At 37.5% G+C, this 20,394-nt stretch overlaps 1 protein-coding gene across 1 annotated transcript in view; it reads left to right on the top strand.

Moving 5' to 3' along the window:
* Positions 1 to 17,619, top strand: part of MRPS28 (mitochondrial ribosomal protein S28) — a 108,403-nt gene extending 90,784 nt beyond the window's left edge. The window contains exon 3 of the mRNA XM_032421922.1: positions 16,981 to 17,619. Within this exon, the coding sequence (XP_032277813.1) occupies positions 16,981 to 17,146 (166 nt within the window). The 3' untranslated portion in view covers positions 17,147 to 17,619. The remainder of the gene's footprint in view (positions 1 to 16,980) is intronic.
* Positions 17,620 to 20,394: the final 2,775 nt, after the last annotated feature.

The following is a 20,394-nucleotide window of genomic DNA, read 5'->3' as shown; positions in this document are numbered from 1 at the left end:
TTTAAAAGGTAGAACTGGCATCGTTTTGTGGCCATGGAGCTTGTCCCATGCTTGGACATCAGAATTACTTGTTGCTAGCACGAGTTTTTAACAACCAATTTATTTAATGTGATCTAACAAAGGAGTTTGCCACTATAAAGTTAGAACTGTAACCACTTTTCAAATGGAACTATTTCTTTTTTTTAATTTCTTTCATTTTTACAATTACTAAACTAGTCTATTTCAGAATTGTTGGAGAAAATACTTTTTAATTGAATTGCTTCTTCTTAGCCCACTTGTTCTTTTAGGATAAGGTTTTGTTACAAAATAGAAGGTGCAAAACTTAAATGTTTTACATTAGCATTGGAGTATTTTTTGTTTATATATAAATACTGTATTGTGAAATGTTTAAACCATATGTTTAAATCTAATCACTAGAAAGCAAAAGTTAGTATTTTTTAATTTGCTTGCCAGTGTTACCTGTCCTAGTCTTCCCTGTAATTTACTTGAAGTAGAACAATTAGCTGTGCTGTACTAGATGTTAACAAAGATTTTAACTGTATTTTAAGGTTCAGATTTAAACTTTAAGGATTGATCATTGAATTGTTTTTAGTTGCCCTCCCTCTCCCCCTTTTATGTTAAATATAATATTGAATGAATTTTTATGGCCTTTTAGTTGTTATATAAAGTCTGAACAAGAAAGGAGACTATCAAAAGTAGTAGAGACTGGAACCTTTACAATCACCCCTAATTAGATGGGGTTGTTGAATAAGAGTTTGAACTAATATGTTCATGGAGGTTTAGAGCTTGTAAGAGCCAGAAAAAAGTGAGACCCAGAGAAATTAACCAGTATTATTCTCTTCATTAGTGAGGAGTCAGAACCTAATTGATTATGAAGCTCTGATTCTCACATTTAAGCTCTCTTCTGTATCCTTTAGTCTCATCAAATCAAAGCAACATTTATTATCTAGGCTCCTACTCTGTTGAAGGATTCATCAGATATGATCCTTACCTTGAAGAAACCTACATTCTAGTTAGAAAACAAGGCATGCACTCATTCAAAGTTGTTGGTAATGAAAGATTTAAATAGTTCAATAGTAGAAGTCATACCTCTGAGCACTACTTAAATGGCCAAATGAACTATGTCAACAATAATTCTTGAAACTCAGTAAAAGGATATATATTTTCAGGCTAAGGTAGTCAGAGGGAGACCTTTTTCATAGAAATTGGGTTTTGAGGGCACCTGGGCGGCTCAGTCAGTTAAGTGACTGCCTTAGGCTCGGGTCATGATCCCAGGGTCCTGGGATTGAGTCCTACATCAGGCTCCTAGCTCAGCGGGAAGCCTGCTTCTCCCTCTCCCTCTGCCCCTCCCCCCCTGCTCATGCTCTCTCTCTCTCTCTCTCTCTCTCAAATAAATAAAAATCTTTAAAAAATAAAAAAGAAATTGGGTTTTGAGGTAGGTCTTGATTTTCTTGTCTGCCTCACTGGTGAATTTCCACTTACTCTATAAAATTTAATATAAATACCAGTTATTCTCCCTAGGGCTCCCTGACATTTTTTCCTTAATAGAACTATTTGTATTTACATATACTTCTAGTGTAGTATTCCATATTTTGTTGTAGTTGTTTGTCTCTCCTGCTAGACTCCTAAACTCCTTAAGATCACACTTATTCTTCATATCCTGAGTATCTGTGTGGTACATAATTATAACAAATATATGTTTCAAATTGATATTTGCATGTACTCATACAAATAGGAATTCATATGACAATTACACATTGTTATGGACTGAATTGTGTTCCCCCAAAGTTTATATGTTGAAGCCCTAACCCTTAATGTGACTATATTTGGCAATAGGACCTATAAGGAGGTAATAAAGGGTAAGTGAGATCATTAAGGTGGGATCCTAATCCAATGGGATTGGTGTCCTTGTAAAAGGGGGAAGAGACACATGAGCGCTCTCTTGCTATGTGTGCACTGAGGAAGGGCCATGTGAGGACATAGTGAGAAGGCAGCAGTCTGCAAGCTGGGAGCACAGTCTCTTCCAGAAGCCAAATTAACCAGAACCTTGATCTTGGACTTCTAGCTTCCAGAACTGTGAGAAAGTAAATGTCTGATGTTTAAGACACCCATCCTGTGGTATTTTCTTATAGCAGCCCAGGCAGACTAAGACACACATATATAAATGAGTAAGTGCAAGAGTAAATACTGCTTTAGAAAATTTTGAAAGTCCTGCATCCCTAGATCCCACTGCACATCTTTGAAAGCTGTCAACTGCTGTCTGTCTTCATAAGGATCCAACTCTATTGCCAAGTCAGTTGGCCTGCCCCAGAGAACCGTACAGCCAGGCCTATGCCAATTATGATAGGAAATAGATGGTCGTGCACCTGCCTAAATTGTTTGTTAAACTAAGAAGAATACAAGCAGTGTATTAAAGAATCAGCGCAGCTCTACTGTGATCCTGAATGACTTATAACCAAGACAGACAGTATTATCGATAGAGCTAGATCTGGTTGTTGTAAGTCTGCAATTTGGTATGCCAGCACAGCCTAGATCCCCCTGCAATGCATTTGCCTGTGGATAAGTTCCTGATTAGCCCTTGAGCCCTCCCCACCCAGCGTCTTTCCATCCCTGTCCCCTACAATTCATTTTCCCAAGAGCAGCCAGAGTGGTCTTAAAAAGAAATCTAATCATGCATTCCCCTTCTACTCGGGCTCTTCGTGAGCATCTAAAATAAACCCCAAACCTTTTACATTGGCATATGAAGCACTATCTGGCCTCCCTCCTGCCTTCCTCTCTGCCTCTGGCTCCTGCCCGTCTCCCTGTCACCCAGGGCTCTCCAGCCACGCTGGTTTTCTCTTGCTTCTTCAATCATGCCAGCTTTGTCTTACCTTTGAGCCTTTGAACTAACTCTGCCTCTGCCTGAAATGCTCTACCCCCATCTTTACACAGCTGACTCTTTTGTCATTCAGGGATCCATTTACATGTCACTTCTTCAGAGATCCCTTCCTTCACCACCCAGGCTAACGTCATCCCTCTCCATCATATCACCTTATTTTCATTTTCTATACAGCACTTACTCCTATCTGGTTTGTTCATTGTCCTTTTCTCCCTACCACAGTGTAAACTCTGTGAGTGCTGGAACCCTGTCTTAAACACTGGTTACTCCAGCACCTAGAAGAGTACCTGCCACAGATGGGCTTTTAAGAAATACTTGTTGAATGAATAAACCAGTGAAAAATTGACAGGTTGGAGCACCAGATCCAGAGCAAGCAGTCATGCCAGGCCCATCTCCCTCAGCGCTCATACTCTGTTCCCATATGCTTAGTCACATGGGTCCTGCTCTCAACAGAGAGGCCCTCTAGGGTCTAGAAACACACTTCCTCAGAAGTCCAGCTGCTATTGCCTATCTGGTAGATTAGCTGATTGACATCCATCAAAAGTTAAATCCAATTTCTATGAACAGGGCATCTTTGGAAACTTTTTGTCAACTGCTCTCCGTCCCCAACAGGCGTCAACCTCCTGACACATCAATTTGCCAGCCACAGTAAACCTTAAAGCCAGGCCTACATTAATTGTGACAGAAAGTAGCTAGTTTTACTTGCTAGTTATACTTGCTACGTGTGCACTGAGGAAGGGCCATGTGAGGACATATTCTCTTGCACAGTCTCACCAGAAATCCTAGTAGGGTAGGTAATCTGGTGATTCCCATTTCACAAAAGAAGTAGCCTTGCCCAAGATTGCATAATGATCATAGAATTGTTCACATAAAATGAGAAAATTGGGAAACAGAATTGTTCTTAAACGCTGTCAGTTTGTTATCCAGGGTTTTAGTTATCTAGTCAGTAAACCAATAAACTATGGCTTTCTTTAGCTATTAATATGACGTGGCATTTGTTCTCTGAACAGAATTTAGCTGCTCATTCACGTTTTCTTGGCAAGTTAAAAAGCTCCAGGATCTTGAGATTTTTTTTCTCCCATTTTGTAGGCACTGATTTAGGAAGTGCATTTACATGGGCAAGGGAATCTAGATGCAGGTAAATAGAATTTGAGAGGGGAACTGAGTACTTGTCAAAGTTAGGAATTTCTTTTTTTTTTTTTTTTTCTTTTTTTTAAGATTTCATTTATTTATTTGACAGAGAGAGAGGGAACACAAGCAGGGGGAGTGGGAGAGCTCGGAGAAGCAAGCTTCCCGCCAAGCAGGGAGCCTGATGCGGGCTCGATCCCAGGACTCTGGGATCATGACCTGAGCCAAAGGCAGACGCTTAACGACTGAGCTACCCAGACGCCCCGAAGTTAAGAATTTCTTATTAAGGACCACTAATCCCTTTTTATTGTAAAGGGAAAAATTAAGTCACTATTCTATCTTGCTTTGCTTTACCTTAAAAGCATAAGAATTTATTTAGAGATACTTATGTTAGTCAAAATGCTAACCTAACACTGTTCTTTTGGAATTTTAGTATGTTTTGAATGTTGTGTTCTGGGTAGTAATAACTTTAAAATAATATCATTACCTAACCCCAAGGAATTAACCACAGCCTCCTACTAAATAAAAGCAAAAGCAAACAAAAAAGCTTTTATTTATAATTTTAATCATAAATAGGTGCTTTGATTTTGATTCAGAGACTCTGAACTATGTAATATTTCTTTTTTTTTTTTGCAGAATTCCATTCCAAGATTTTTGAGTCGACAGTATTTTACTCTGTTAGCATTTAGAGCAAAATCACTCTAGAGATACCAATGTTCTCAGAAACAACTTAAATCAGAAGGAAAAAAATTCCCTGTGATTTCCTCCATTAATACACAAAACAACCGATTCTCTTTCCGGCCAACTCTGTTAGAAGTTCTTCCTCATAGTAAACTGAAGTGTGCTAAGTTGGCCATTCCTATAATTTCTACCCATTTTTCTTATTTCTCTTTTTTGGAGGTACACAAAATAGATGCACGAAATAAATATTGTGACCTCTTTAATATTAAAGCCTTTCAGATTCTTCACTCATCATGTAATAAGGTCCTTTCTCTTCTTTTGTTTTCTTTTGTTCAACCTGCTACATGTTTTCCTTCCCTTAATTCATCATTCAACATAACATTATTTTACTGTCTTCTTCGGGATAGACCTCAAATAACAAGACCCTATGATTGTGTTACCCAGATAGATGACAATTCTCTAGATATGGTCAGAGAAGTGAAAGGAGATTGGGATTATTATGTGGAATATATATTTGTACTAATTCTGCTGAAAATTCCATTAACTTTTGGGGGAAGCAAAGCCACATTGTTGACTTTTATTGAGCTTGAACTTAATCTAAAACCACCTTATCACTTGAAATGCCTTTAAACTAAAGTTAGTTTTATTTTTTACTTCTAATTTCTAACTTCTCTAAGCTTCTGTGACCTCAGTTTTTAATTAAAGGGCATGAACTAGAGTGTTTAATAAATATGCCCAGATTTGGAGGTGTGAAGGGCAAATATCAACCAAGGCTTATCAGTGTCAAGTCACAAGCTCTATTCCAAGTCTGAGGGTCTTTTTAAAACCAACCTAACTTCAGTATTGGTCTGTGATAGGAGTTTTATGTCCCACCCCCTGCACCTTCTACTCTCCCTCCTCCTCCCCCTTCCATCTTCTCTCCTCATCGACACTGGTTCTTGGCCTACACCGGAGACTGTTTAAAAATTAAAAACACTCTGGATTGCGTGAAATTTGCAGTATGGGTCCAATTCTTTTATAAAAGATTTTCCTCTCTCACCCTTGCCAGCCCACATAAGCTACTGCAATAATTATCTTTTAAGTATTTGGCTTTCCAAAAGGCATCTGATAGTCTCATCTCTTGTTGAAAGGGCACAGAAGTCAGGACCAACCTGCTAAAGTAGTTCTATGTCCCGCCAAAGTGGAATATAGCTCTTCACTCTGTTTTTGACTCTGTGGGTTGGGAGGGGACAGGATAGTTTCTCTCTTTCTTGTTGGTATCCCCTTACCTCATAAAGATGTTGAGTAGGTATTTGTTGAAAATTCAACAATACTTATTTAATAAGTAATTAATTTAGAGAGATAGAAACAAGATTAAAAGAAAAAAGGAAACTCTGAAAATGGGTTGGTACAATGAATTTAGAAGTCTTCTCTTCTCTTAATGTAGTCAAAAGTGCAGAGAATTAGGAATCTGGAGACAGAGGTTCTACCAGTGGAGGAAATAATCAAAGATGTTTTAGAGCTGAGGTAATGAGGAGATAACCCCTGCCATAAGGTAATTTTTGAGCTAAATTTACTCTTGTTGTATATGTTAGTAAGTGTTAGATTTTCAAGCACTGTGGAAGTGATTTTGAAAATCTTTTGGTCATGAAAATATATCCTAAACTGCAGTAAATCTTATATAGCTAACATAAGATGATTCAGCCCTTTGCTTAGATGAAAATACATATTAATCTCTTCAGTATTCATAATGGCAAAACAACTTTGCTCATCTTATATTTGACATTTAAAAGTGCAGTTCTAATTTTGACCTTCTACATAATATCTGTACTGCATGCACTTGTTAGGAATTTAAAGCTTGAATTGGGCAAGATTCAGCTTGGCCCAGAAACTACCATGAACGATTCATTTGGAATTTGATTGAGACAAAGACTCAGAGAATCTAACTTATGAACACATTAACCAATGCTTTTTGAACAAGGTCAGGGACCAAGCACATTTTGAAGAGCTTTTTCCCAAATGTACATGTATCTCCAGCTCTACCCCATTGATTTTGATGGGGTAGGTCTGGGTTGGACCCCTGGCATAAGTACTCTTAAGAAAAGAAAAAAGAAAAGAGAAGAAAAGGGAAAAAATTGTAAAAAGCTTCCAGGAGCAATTCTGTTATGCCTTCCAGTTCTGACTCCCTGTAGAGTCAACAAATCTGTCCCTATAAATTGTAAAGTAATTTCTGGATTTTATTAGCCCCTTCCCTCAGCTCCAAATTCAGACTCAGAAGAATGCCTTCAATGAGTTTTATGTTCCTTTTGTTTCTTTTATATACATTGAAGATTGCTACTAGACTTGTTCATTTGAACAGTGTTCTGGTGTCTTCTATACATCCATATTTGACGTTATTATCCTTTCAGTTGTCTGTTATACTTTATAGAAGTATGAATGTGGTGAATTTCATAATGGCTAGTATTTATTGAGTATGTATTATGTGCCAGGCACATTCCATACCTTATAATGCATGAAGCTTCACATCAACCTTGCCAGGTGGTATATATTAACCTCCTTTTACAGATAAATTAACAGTCCATTCAAGGTAAGTTTCTTGTACTCAATCACAGTCAAACCTAGATCTTTCTATAACTATAGAAAGCTCATACTCCTTCCTCTGTTCTACACAGACAAAACTCTTCTCTGGCAATAAATACATATATTTGCTTAAAAATTATATACCCCAAAATGTATCCCTTTTTGCTTCGCTGTCAAAATACTTGCTCCAGGTTTGATCCCAGCGTGAGTCATCAGCATATCTCAGGTGTCTCAAATCTTGATACATCTTATTTTGTAGCTCTGAGAAAAGATTATTGATTCTATATCCAATATATTACATTGTATGCATATTCCACATTATTAAAAAGTAATTATAATTTAAAGATGTTTCGTTTTCACATTTCATAAAATAAATCAATGCTTGAATGAAACAAAACTTCTGTTTATGGTGACACAGAATACTGGCTAGCATAGTAAAGGTTAAAAAGAACTTGGTTAAGGGGAAAAACAAAATCATACATTTATATTAGAATTACAGAAAAAAATGAAAATCCTTATTTAGGACGATTGCAACTGGAGGGCAGTTTGGTATTAGGAACACTATCCGTTGCTCTGGCCACAATGGCAAGTAGGTTTCCAGTTGTCAGTTGATTTGCATTGTTTATTTTGGCCTAGCAAATAAGCACATTCGCTCTCTAGTTTTTTTTTTTTTAAGGGATAATCATTAGTTTTTTCAAAGGGCTTTTGGTAGCAGAAGTTCTAGTTATAATAATTTTTGTTTCCCATTTACATCTTCTGATGATCTGGGATAATAAATTAGAACTTAAGATTTGTGCTGCATTTTACATTTTTTTTTTTTTTTTTTTTTTGACAGAGAGAGACACAGCAAGAGAGGGAACACAAGCAGGGGGAGTGGGAGAGGGAGGAGCAGGCTTCCCGCGGAGCAGGGAGTCCGATGCAGGGCTCGATCCCAGGACCCCGGGATCATGACCTGAGCCGAAGGCAGATGCTTAACGACTGAGCCACCCAGGCGCTCCTGCATTTTAAATTTTAATGAGTGGAAATATTGGAGAGCTGTAGAACTTTATGAACACTTACTACCTTCATTTTGTTAACCATAGCTACTGTGCTTGATAATACAGTATGGATAATATGGTGGTGAGAAAATCTTGAAGGACATCTAACAGACTGGACAGAACGAAGCAATAGACCAGATAGGTCAGGGAAACATGGCAGATGGTATTTTGAAAAAGTGAGACAAATCCAGAATGCACCAAGTAGTTTGCATAGGGTTCACTTGTTAATTGAATATTTAAGGCTATAATAACATTTTATATATTTTGCGTAGCTAATAAAAATTATTAAAATCTTGCATTTTGTATATATGTTTTGCACTTAAAGTCATTTTACACTATATCAGTTTTCAAATACTTAACATTGTATAAAAGAACAAAATCATAGAACTGCAAAAGATCTTAGATCTTTTCTAACACTGCTTTTCATTTTATTTATTTATTTATTTTAAAGATTTTTATTTATTTATTTGACAGAGAGAGAGAGACACAGTGAGAGAGGGAACACAAGCAGGGAGAGTGGGGGAGGGAGAAGCAGGCTTCCCGCGGAGCAGGGAGCCCAATGCGGGACTCGATCCCAGGACCCCGGGATCATGACCTGAGCCGAAGGCAGATGCTTAACGACTGAGCCACCCAGGCGCCCCATAACACTGTGCTTTTTAAAGATAGGAAATTGATGTCCACAAAGTTCATTTGAAGAACAAAGTACACACATTTCCACATGTGCTCTCTCTCTGTCTCTCTCTCTCTCTCTCTCTCTCACACACACACATGCACACGGACAAGTTGCTGGCTTCACATATAGATCAATATTACTGTGAAAATTTGTATAAATTAGAAAAAATCAAATAGGTGTTAATTGAACCAGTAGAAATATTTTAACTTTTTCTTTTCAAAAAGGAAAAGAAAAAATTTACTTCTAAAGTCTTAAAACTTTAAATGAAGAATTGTATGAAAATCAGAAAAAGTTCTAAACTATTTTAACTCATTGGAATAAAAACATAGATGTCTAATGATTTCAAAAGAACTATTTTTAAAAACCTCTGAGAATTATGATTACAGCAAGACAGCTAAATTGACTAGCAAAGGCAGAATTCCTCACAATATTCTCTTTAGATACTGAGGTTTAATCCAAGCCTTATATTTGTCAGTTTTGTATTATTAATATATTTATATCAAAGAACTAGTCACAGGGATTCTCTCTATTTTAAGTCTGTAAGAACCATCACTAGCATGCACTGACAGATGTTAAAGAATGTCTATGGAAAGAATGTCAAAAACCTCTCCAAAGGAAAGTCTTTAAAGCATGTCCTTAATAAAGAAATGCAAAACCAGATTTAATTGCCCTTTTCCTAAACAGCTCAGCCATGCAGGCTCATTTACTACAGCATATGGTCTGAGAAAGCACACAGTGGAAGAGAGCAGTCATGGTGAAGGCTGGGATTGAATCCATTTAGGCTGGAGTTCACAAAGATCAGTCAGAGGCAAGCACTTGAAGTTAAAAGAAAGAAACACACCAAGCAGTAGAAACACAGGCTATTTTTATTTTGAATGTGCTCATTGGAGACATCCTATTTGCCTTTCAAGACAGCAGTATTATTCAGTGGTTTTATTATGAAATATAAGATTTCTGAAAAATAATATCTGGGATGTTTTTCCTAATTAAAAAAAAAGTAAAAAAAGAGACAAAATTGCATGAAGCCACAGAGATTTCTTTCTTTTTTTTTTTTTTTGATGTTATTATTTGTTACCACTGAAAGTCATCATTTTTCTAATGGGGGAGCAGTCAAAATAATGAGTCAGATGACAACAGTGTGTTCTACGTTTTATTTAAAAGGGAAGACATTATAAGCTTATATGAAGTGGTAAATTCTTACCACCCCTAAAGGGATTAAGTTTATAGTTCTTGCCAGAAGTCACAGGTAATTGAGAACTTGAGAAAAGGAAGAGGAAAAAAAAAATCTGTGAATCCTTTCATACCACTTTGTAGCATTAGGCAAGTGATTTTACTTCCATGTATCTTAATTTTATGCCTGTAATATGGGGAAAGCTATCTTTATGGAGAACTTAACTATAACCTCAAAATATCTAATAAGACAGTTGAGCTGCTTATGGGTCTAGTACAATGTCACACATGGAATTGAGGAAGAATACAAAAGGTAACAGAAAGGAGAGAAATGTTTGAGGGGTTAGTGACGGCAAACAGGTATCTGACTTTATTATTGCTGAATCTAATTAGTGGTATTTATTATAACAAATTATTTCAGAATGCTATTTTGCCTGCAAAACTAGTCTTTCTGCCACAATGTATATTTATATATTGTGGGACAAGTATGCTTACTTGTCAATTTGAAATGGTCTGAAGCGGCACTGTGATGTGGCTTTTTAAATTAAATTTAAATTAATTAAGTATAATTTAAAAGTTCAGTTCCTCACTCAACACTAGCCATATTTCAAGTGCTCAAGCCTTATCTAAAGTGTTTCTGTTTTCACGAAAAGTTATGTTGGGCTGTGGTGTTTGGTATTATTGATATTTTTGTTAAGTTTTTATCGTTCCATTTCAATGAAATATAAGAACATAAATCATGTATCTTAGCTGGCAGGTATAGAGGGGACTGATATCCCAATGCAAAGAGTAGGCCAAAGGTTAAACTACAAAGAAGATACACTTACCACATGTAGCAAAACACAAAAATGGAATGGCGGTGTTTTTTATGGTGATGTGATTTTTCTGAAACTGAACATTCTGAACAAAGTCAGTCTTCTCTTCATTTACACAGTAATCACACTTCTGGAAATTTAGTGTATACTTAAACTTTTATTTAAAAAAATAACTTGTTATCTTTAGCAGATATAGTTCTAGGCTTAGATAATTATAAGTAGGTTTTCCACCCACATCAGTGTCTAGCACAGATGCAGGACAACTCTGTTGTGCAGAGAGTTCTGTATATTACAGAATGTCTGCATTCCGCCCACCCCCTACTAAATGTCAACCTGATCATTGTGACAACCAAAAAGTACCTCTAAGCATTGCCGACACATTTTAGAAAACCTGTGCTTTATGGTGGGCCCAATATTCAAGACAGTGGGTCCATCCAGCCTCTTAAAAGATAATCATCTTAAACCTGTTTTTTGTTGGATACTTTTTATTGATTTATCTTTCTTCTTCCATATTTTTAATTTGAAAACATAATGCTGCTGTGCATCTAATTCTTCTTTTAGAACACCTGCCCTTATTCATTCCTAATAGGGTAGACTTTATTAAGTGACCAAGGATAATAAAAGAAAATTTTTTCTTTACATTTATTATGGATTTTTTTTTTTTAAGATTTTATTTATTTATTTGACAGAGAGAGAGACAGTGAGAGAGGGAACACAAGCAGGGGCAGTGGAGGAGGGAGAAGCAGGCTTCCCGCCGAGCAGGGAGCCCGATGTGGGGCTCCATCCCAGGACCCTGGGACCGTGACCTGAGCCAAAGGCAGACACCTAATGACTGAGCCACCCAGGTGCCCCTATTATGGATTTTTATATCCATTAGAAAATAAAGCTGTATGGCTTTGTGTGGCTTTGAGCATTAGCTCCATGAGCTTGTGCAGTAAAGTCCTGGGTTTCCTTAAGAAGCACTTTGGAAATAAAACAGAAGTAATTATCACAGGGCCATGATGTGTCAATAAAATGAGAACCCATTTCTTGTCCTTCAAGAAAGATAAACAGACTTAAAATCTAGAGCGGGGCTGCTTAATCTTAGAGGTCCATGGTTGGCCTTCAGGTAATCTGTGAACCTCTTTCACATTGTAGCAAAATTTTGTTATGGGTATCTGTGCAATTTATAGAAGAGTCCATTGATACAATCAAAAGAATGAGGAAGAACTAGATAAAAGAATAATAAAACTCCATTATAAAAAGAAGACAGAGGAGACAGATTCAGGTTTAGAAAAGTCATGAAAGGGGATGGTTGATTAGGTTAGAAGTTAAGGCTACTATTGAATTTAAAATGAAGCTAAAGATTGCTTCTTGGAGGAACAAATAATGAATCTATAGAAATTGTTGTCTTCCTCTTCTAAGAAATGGTATGTGCTAAAAATACAAATAGATTCATAAAAGGTTTAACTCCACCAAAAGTTAATGAAGCAAGAGGGATAGCAGATAGGTAAAATGAGATACCTTTTCCTGCCCCTCAATCTTCCTGAGCCCCTCCCGAAAAAAGTACGAGTAGATAAATCAATGTGACCCTTTTGTGACTGACAGTATGTGTGGTTTTCTTGTTTTTAGTTATGTTGTGGTCAGTGCTGGGAAATGAGGACCGTTCAGTGTGTAGTTCTCTGAATTTTATTTGCTTTTGTTCCGAGCTATTTTGCCTCACATCCTTATTGGAAATTCAACATTCATTTCAAAAGAAATGGTTTTCATTTTTGTAGAACATTTTTGTTATAATATATTTTAAAAGAAGAGTGCTTATACCATTAAAATAAGTAAAATTTGAATCAAAGCAAATATGGGAAGAAAACCCACCTCCAAATTTCCCTTCTGTATGAATCTTTTATTGATTCCATTGTAACTGAAAGTGCTCTTGTACTCTGCATCACTCCAACATAGAGGATCAGTTTTTACTGGGTTCGTGTTGATGATGATGATGCTGGGGGGTTGGTGAGTGATGGTGATAGCTAACATTTATGAGCATTTATAAGGGCTCAGCATGTGTTAATTTACTTCATGCTCACAAGAACCTAGGACATGGGTTCCCATTTTACAAATGAGGACACTGAAACAGAGATAAAGTAGCTCAGAGTTATATATCTATAAGTGATAAAACTTCACATGTCTAGTTATCTGACTCCAGAGTCCATGTTCTCAATCACTACATTGCCTTTTCTGGATTTTTATACTTAGGCCAAAATCTTTGAATAAAGTGACCATTTAAAGTCTGCGTAGGGGCACCTGGTGGCTACTCTTAAGTGTCTGCCTTTGGCTCAGGTCATGATCCCAGGGTCCTGGGATCGAGCCCTGCATTGGGCTCCCTGCTCAGCGGGAAGCCTGCTTGTCCCTCTCCCACTGCCCCTGCTTGTGTTCCCTCTCTCACTGTGTCTCTCTCTGTCAAATAAATAAATAAAATCTTCAAAAAAATTTTTAAAAAAAAGGCTGCGTAAACAATCTGAGAAAAGAATTTACTGGCATATTCATTTTATTTTTTTGTTTATTTTTTTTAAAGATTTTATTTATTTGAGAGAGAGAGAGCACGAGCAGGCAGGAGGGGCATAGGGAGAGGGAGAAGCAGACTCCCTGACTGGAGGCTGGATCCCAGGACCTGGAGATCATGACCTGAGCTGAAGCCAGACGCTTAACAGACTGAGCCACCCAGGTGCCCCTGGCATATTCATTTTAAATATTGTAATGTGGAACAATGGAAACCCAAATGGGAAGACTAAGTAATATTAGTGATTATCAAAGACTACAATACTGAAGGTTTACCTCGAATTACATTGGAAGAAATGGAGTTCTCAGAAATACATTAGTTATTTCTTTTTTTTTCTTTAAAAAGTGTTTCAAAGTTAAAGTAAGGATAAACTCCATATTAATTGTATGCTGCTATTTCTGTTGGGGAAGTATGCTGACCTTTCCATGTCCTGGATTTTCCGGAACGGACAGTCTTGAGTGCAGGGGAGGCAGTCCCACTCCAGGCCGTCAGTGGGCTTTGTTCAGGGAACTCTTTTTAGGTGCATTTCTCCATGATACATTCCTGACTTTCTTTTTTTCTTTCTTTCTTTCTTTCTTTTCTTTTCTTTTTTTTTTTTTTACCTGTCTAAATTACCCTAGAAGACTTTCATCACTTATGGAAAACATCTGTTACTCTTGAAGCTTGTTAATGGTGGTCACAAAGTTTTGTCACAGGTCCTCATTTTACTGGCCTTTTGTATTTATGTAGACTGTCCTGTCCTCCTGCACTTGACTGTATATAATAAACATAATTCTAGGCCAGATTTTTTTCAAGTGGTGACCAGAGGAGCCTGAGTCAGAATCACCTGAGAAGCTTGCGAGAAAGGTAAATTCCTAAGTTCCACCTCAGATTTGCCACCTCACTCTCAGGGTTGCTTCCCTCTATTTGCATTTTTAACCAGTACCTCAGGTGTTTCTGATATACTGGAAAGTGTGAAAACCACTGTTCAGAAGGCTATATTATGTGAAATGTCGCCATGGTACTGTAAGAGACAGATATGAAATCCCCACCCTTAAGGATCTTATAGTCTGATAAAGGAGATAACACATGGAAGTAACTGTAATAATACAGAGTAAAAATGCTCTCTCTGTCAAATAAATAAAATCTTTAAAAAAAAAAAAACTGAATAGCCTTCATTTTTACTTAATGGACCATTTATAAATTCATTCAGAATACCTAATCAAACATCGTGTGGAGACTACTCGTTATATGTTCTACAAAATTCCTTTTCCAGTGACTTTTTTGGCGTACTTTGTTTCTTTACTTTCCATTTATGTAAAATTATTTAATTTTAAAATTAACTTAGGACGCCTGGGTGGCTCACATTGTTACGCGTCTGCCTTCGGCTCAGGTCATGATCTCAGGGTCCTGGGATCAAGTCCCACGTCGGGCTCCCTCCTCGGGGGGAAGCCTGCTTCTCCCTCTCCCATTCCCGCTGCTTGTGTTCCTGCTCTCGCTATCTCTGTCTCTGTCAAATAAATAAATAAAATCTTAAAATAAATAAATAAATAAATAAATAAATAAATAATAAAATTAACTTAGAATACTCAGAGTGCACAGGCATACCTCAGAGATAATGCAGGCTTGGTTCCAGACCACCACAATGAAGCAAATATTGCAATAAAGTGAGCCAAATGAATTTTTTGGTTTCCCAGTGCATATAAAAGTTATGTTTACACTATACTTTAGCCTACTAAGTGTGCAATAAAAGCATTGTATCTAAAAAAGCAATGTACAATTCACCCTTGAACGATGAAGTAGTTAAGGGCCCTAGCCCCCATACAGTAGAAAATCTGTGTATAGGGGCGCCTGGGTGGCTCAGTCGTTGAGCGTCTGCCTTCGGCTCGGGTCATGATCCCGGGGTCCTGGGATCGAGCCCCGCATCAGGCTCCCTGCTCGGCGGGAAGCCTGATTCTCCCTCTCCCACTCCCCCTGCTTGTGCTCTCTCTCTCACTGTCTCTGTCTGTCAACTAAATAAATAAAAAATCTTTAAAAAAAAAAAAAAAGAAAATCTGTGTATAATTTTGGACTTCCCAGAAACTTAACTACCAATAGCCTACTCTTGACTGGAAGTCTTACATCTTATTGATAATATAAATAGTCAATTAACATGTATTTTGTATGTTATGTGTATTATATATACTGTATTCTTATAATAAAATAAGCTGGAGAAAAGAAAATATTATTGGGGGCACCTAGGTGGCTCGGTCAGTTAAGTGTCTGTCTCTTGGTTTCAGGTCAGGTCATGATCTCAGGGTCGTGAGATCAAGCCCCACCTCGGGCTCTGTTCTGGGCATGGAGCCTGCTTAAGATTCTCTCTCTTCCTCTCCCTCTGCACCTCCCCTGCTTGTGCTTACTCTTTCTCTCTAAAAAAAAACAAAAACAAAACAAAATGTTATTGAGAAAAATCATAAGGAATAGAAAATGTATTTACAGTACTGTACTGTATTTCTTGGGAAAAATCCACATGTAAGTCGACCCGTGCAGTTCAAACCGTCCTGAAAGGTTAGCTGCATGTACTTTAATTAAAAAATACTTTATTGCTAAAAACTGCAACTATCTTCTGAGCTTTCAACCAGTTGTAATCACTGATCACAGATCACCACAACAAATATAATAACAGTGACAAAGTTTGAAATATTGTGCGAATTACCAAAATGCGACAGAGACACAAAGTGAGCAAATGCTATTGAAAAAATGGCAGCAATACATTCCTTTACACAAGGTTGCCGCAAATCTTTGTAAAAAACGTAGTATCTGCAAAGTGCAAAGGGAAGCACAATGAAACAAGGTATACCTGTATATTTAGATCTCTAAAGATTTTTAGATTTCAATCAGTAGCAATATTTTCATTCTCCTGCACCTTTTCATAATGTTGGTATTGCACTCTTAAAATACTTGATCAGGGAAGAAGGCAAGTGAGTTTAGGTTTTTATTTGGTATTGTAAAATATGATTTTATTGACCAAAGGGGGCCATCGTGCATGTTATGGCTGTCATTACACTAATTACAGTGTGGTCAAGCCCCAGCGCTAAGCTTCACATTTTGACTTTTTTCCATTTTGCTTTTGTACAATTTCCTTTACTTTAAAAGAAGATTTTTAACGTTAGAAGAAAAAAATGTATCTGAAAATCTTTTTTTCCCCTTGATTTCACTCTCTGATTTTAAAAAATGAATGACATGTTAAAATAAATGTCAATTTCAAGAATTGACTTGTTTGAATTTTGGTTTGCACTATGCTTTTATTTTGCTTATAAAATCTTTAAGAGGCACCTTAACATAAAAATTCTGATACATCTAAATTACTTCTCTGTCAAAAACAACTATTTTTCAGATACTGGTATAAAGTTTAAAAAAAAAAGAAAGATGTATTAACTTCTTTATTTTGAGCCACCACATTAAAATTAGAATTTGAGTTTTACTTTAAACTAGTTGTTCATATTGTGATGTGCAGAATTCATGGAATTGTTTTTCTTACTATTTAGGAAATACCAGAAGGGAACCAGAGTCCGACTGCGGCTATTAGATCTTGAACTTACATCTAGGTTCCTGGGAGCGACTACAGATACAACTATACTAGAAGCGGATGCAATTCTCTTAGGAGTCCAGGAGAGTAAAGACGCAAAATCAAAAGAGGAGCATCGTGAATAAGAAACAAACTTTGCTTAGTGCATTCACTCCTTTTTTGTTGAACCCAGATACTCATCAAGAATGCAATTAGAAAATTGTGAATAAATGATTGAAAGAAGACATAATAAATGAAAGCTATAATTATAGCTCTTACTCGTTAGAGTTTTCTTTAGCTGTTTCTCCCCTCCTCCCCTCCCTTTTACACCCATTCTTTCCTTTGATTGGGGTAATATAAACTATTCTAAGAAATTCTGTCATTCAATAAATATGTTTTGAGTGCTTGCTATGTGCATGGCGCTGTTCAAAACAGCAGTAAACCGAGTAGACAAGATTGCCTGCTTTGTGGAGTTTCCCTTTGACTTGGGGGCACAGAAAATAAATGGGTAAAATATATAGTGTGCTAGACAGTGATATGTGCTAAGGACAAAATAAAGCAGGGAAGGGAGAGGACCTGAATAGACATTCTTCCAAAGAAGACAGTTGGCCAACAGGTACATGAGAAGATGCTCAACATCACTAATCATTAGAGAAATACAAATTAAACCACAGTGAGGTCACCTCACACCTATTAAAATGGCTGTTATCATGAAGAAATAACCAGTGTTGGTGAGGATGTGGAGAAAAGGGAACTTTCTTGCACAGTTGGTGGGAATGTAAATTGCTGCCACCACTACGGAAAACAGTATGGAGTTTCCTCAAAAATTTACGAATGGAAATACCATATGATCTAGCAATTTCACTTTTGGGTATTTACCTGAAGAAAACAAAACACTAACTTGAAAAGATATCTGAACCCACATGTTCTTTGCAACACTATTTTCAATAGCCAAGATGTGGAAGCAACATAAGTGTTCATCAGTGGATGAATAGATGAAGAAAATGTGGTGTGTATATATAAAATTCAGCCATAAAAAAGGAAATTTTGACATTTGTGACAACATGGATGGACCTTGGAGATACTATGCTAAATGAAATAAGAAGAAAGATAAGATAGCATATTATCTCACTTACATGTGGAATCAGGAAAAAAAAAAGAAAGAGCTCATGGATACAGAGAACAGACTAGTGGTTGCCAGAGGTAGGAGTGGGGTATGCAGAATGAAGGCGGTTAAAAAATACATACTTCACACTTCCAGCTATAAAATAAATAAGTCATAGGATGTAATATACAGCATGGTGACTATAGTTAATAATATCGTATATTTGAAAGTTGCTAAGAGAGTAGATCTCAAAAGTTTTCATAACAGACAAAAAATTTTGTAGCTATGTATGGCGATGATGTTAACTAGACTTATTGTAGTGATCATTTTGCAGGAAATATCTAATTATGCTATACACTTGAAACTAATATAATGTTATATGTTAGTTATATCTCAATTAAAAAAAGTAAAGCAGGGAATGGGGTTGTGAGGTGTCAGAGTGACAGATTGAAATTTAAGTGTAGTGTCAGTGGAAATCCTCACAGAAGAGTCTGCTTTTTTGTAATGTATAATTTTTATTTTTCCACTGATACAGTATTTAGAAAAATCTCTCCTTGGGGCAGCTGGGTGGTTCAGTCGGTTGGGCATCTGACTCTCTTGGTTTCAGCTCAGGTCGTGGTCTTGGGGTGCTGGGATCGAGCCCAGGCATCAGGCTCCATGCTCATCAGGAAGTCTGCTTGAGATTCTGTCTCCCTTTGCCCCACCCCATACTTGCATGTGCTCTCTCTCTCTCTCTCTCAAATAAATAAATAAAATCTTAAAAAAAAAAGGTCTTCTACGAACTTGTCTTTTTTTTTTTTTTTTTTTTAAGATTTATTTATTTATTTGACAGAGACACAGCGAGAGAGGGAACACAGCAGGGGGAGTGGGAGAGGGAGAAGCAGGCTTCCCGCGGAGCAGGGAGCCCAATGTGGGGCTCGATCCCAGGACCTTGGGATCATGACCTGAGCCGAAGGCAGACGCTTAACGACTGAGCCACCCAGGTGCCCCCGAACTTGTCTTTTTAATTGAGTTATAATTGACACATAACATTGTATCAGTGTCAGATGCACAACGTATAATGATTTGATATTTGTATATGTTGTGACATGATCACCACAATAAATCTAGTTAATATCTGTCACCATAGATAGTTTCCAGGAATTCACTTTTGAATGATATCTGAAGGAAATGAGGGAGCTAGCACATGAGTCTCTGGGGAAGAGTATTCTGACAGAGGAAATGGCTAGTGCAAAGGCCCTGAGGCAGGACTGTGCCTGCCCAGCTTAAGGAACAGGGAGGAAGCCATTAGTAGCTGAGAGTAAGAGGAGTAGGAGATGAACCTGGAGAGTAGGAGAGGCCTTGTAGGTCCTGCTATGGACTTTGGCCTTTACTCTGAGATGGAGGGTCTTTAAGGATTCTGAGTGGAGGAGGGATATACTCTGACATTATAGCAGGATCCTTCTGAGTAGATTGAAGACAAACAGCAATAGCAAGACTTATGAGGAGACTTGCAGGTAATCCAGATGAGAGGTGACGGCAGCTTGGATGAGTGTGGTAGCAATGCAGGCAGTGAAAAGTGGTTGCAATCTGGATATATTTTGAAGGTAGAGACAGTGGTATTTCCTAACATCGGATATGGATTGTGAGATAAAGAGAGCAGTGAAAATGCCTTTTCATCTCTTATGACACCAATCTAAAGGCTAGTTTTTAATCACTCAAGTTCCCAGCTATACTGGGTTGGATAGTGCCTCCCCCCAATTCATGTCCACTCAATCTGTGAAGGTGACCTTTTTTGAAATAGTTTGCAGATGTAATCAAGATGAGGTCATGCTGGATTAAAGTGGGTCCTAAATGTAATATGACTGTTGTCCTTATAAGAAGAGGCAAATTTGGACACAGAGATACAGAAACACAGGGAGAATGTCATGTGACAACTGAGGCAGAGATTGTAGTTAGGCTACCACAAGCTAAGGAATGCCAGGAATTGCTGGCAACCACTAGAAACTAGGAGAAAATTCTAGAACAGATTCTCCTTCTGAGGTCCCAAAAAGGGAACAACCCAGTGACACCTTGATTTCAGACTTCTGGCCTCCCAAACAGTGAGAGAATGAATTTTTGTTGTTTTAGGTCACCCAACTTGTGGCAATATGTTACGGCAGCCCTAGAAAACGGATACACCAGGCATATATGAGAAGTCTGATGTCAGGCACTGATTTCCCAGCCTGACTCAGGCAAAGCTATACATCACTCCTATGCTTTGACCCCACGATCCTATTGGCAGCCTGTATTGTATCTCTAGTTTCCTCT

This window comes from Phoca vitulina, unplaced genomic scaffold (assembly GCF_004348235.1).
Source record: "Phoca vitulina isolate PV1807 unplaced genomic scaffold, GSC_HSeal_1.0 scaffold25, whole genome shotgun sequence".
NCBI classification, from domain to species: domain Eukaryota; kingdom Metazoa; phylum Chordata; class Mammalia; order Carnivora; family Phocidae; genus Phoca; species Phoca vitulina.
The sequence above is the reverse complement of the archived record's forward strand: the minus strand, read 5'-3'. Positions and strand labels throughout refer to the sequence as shown.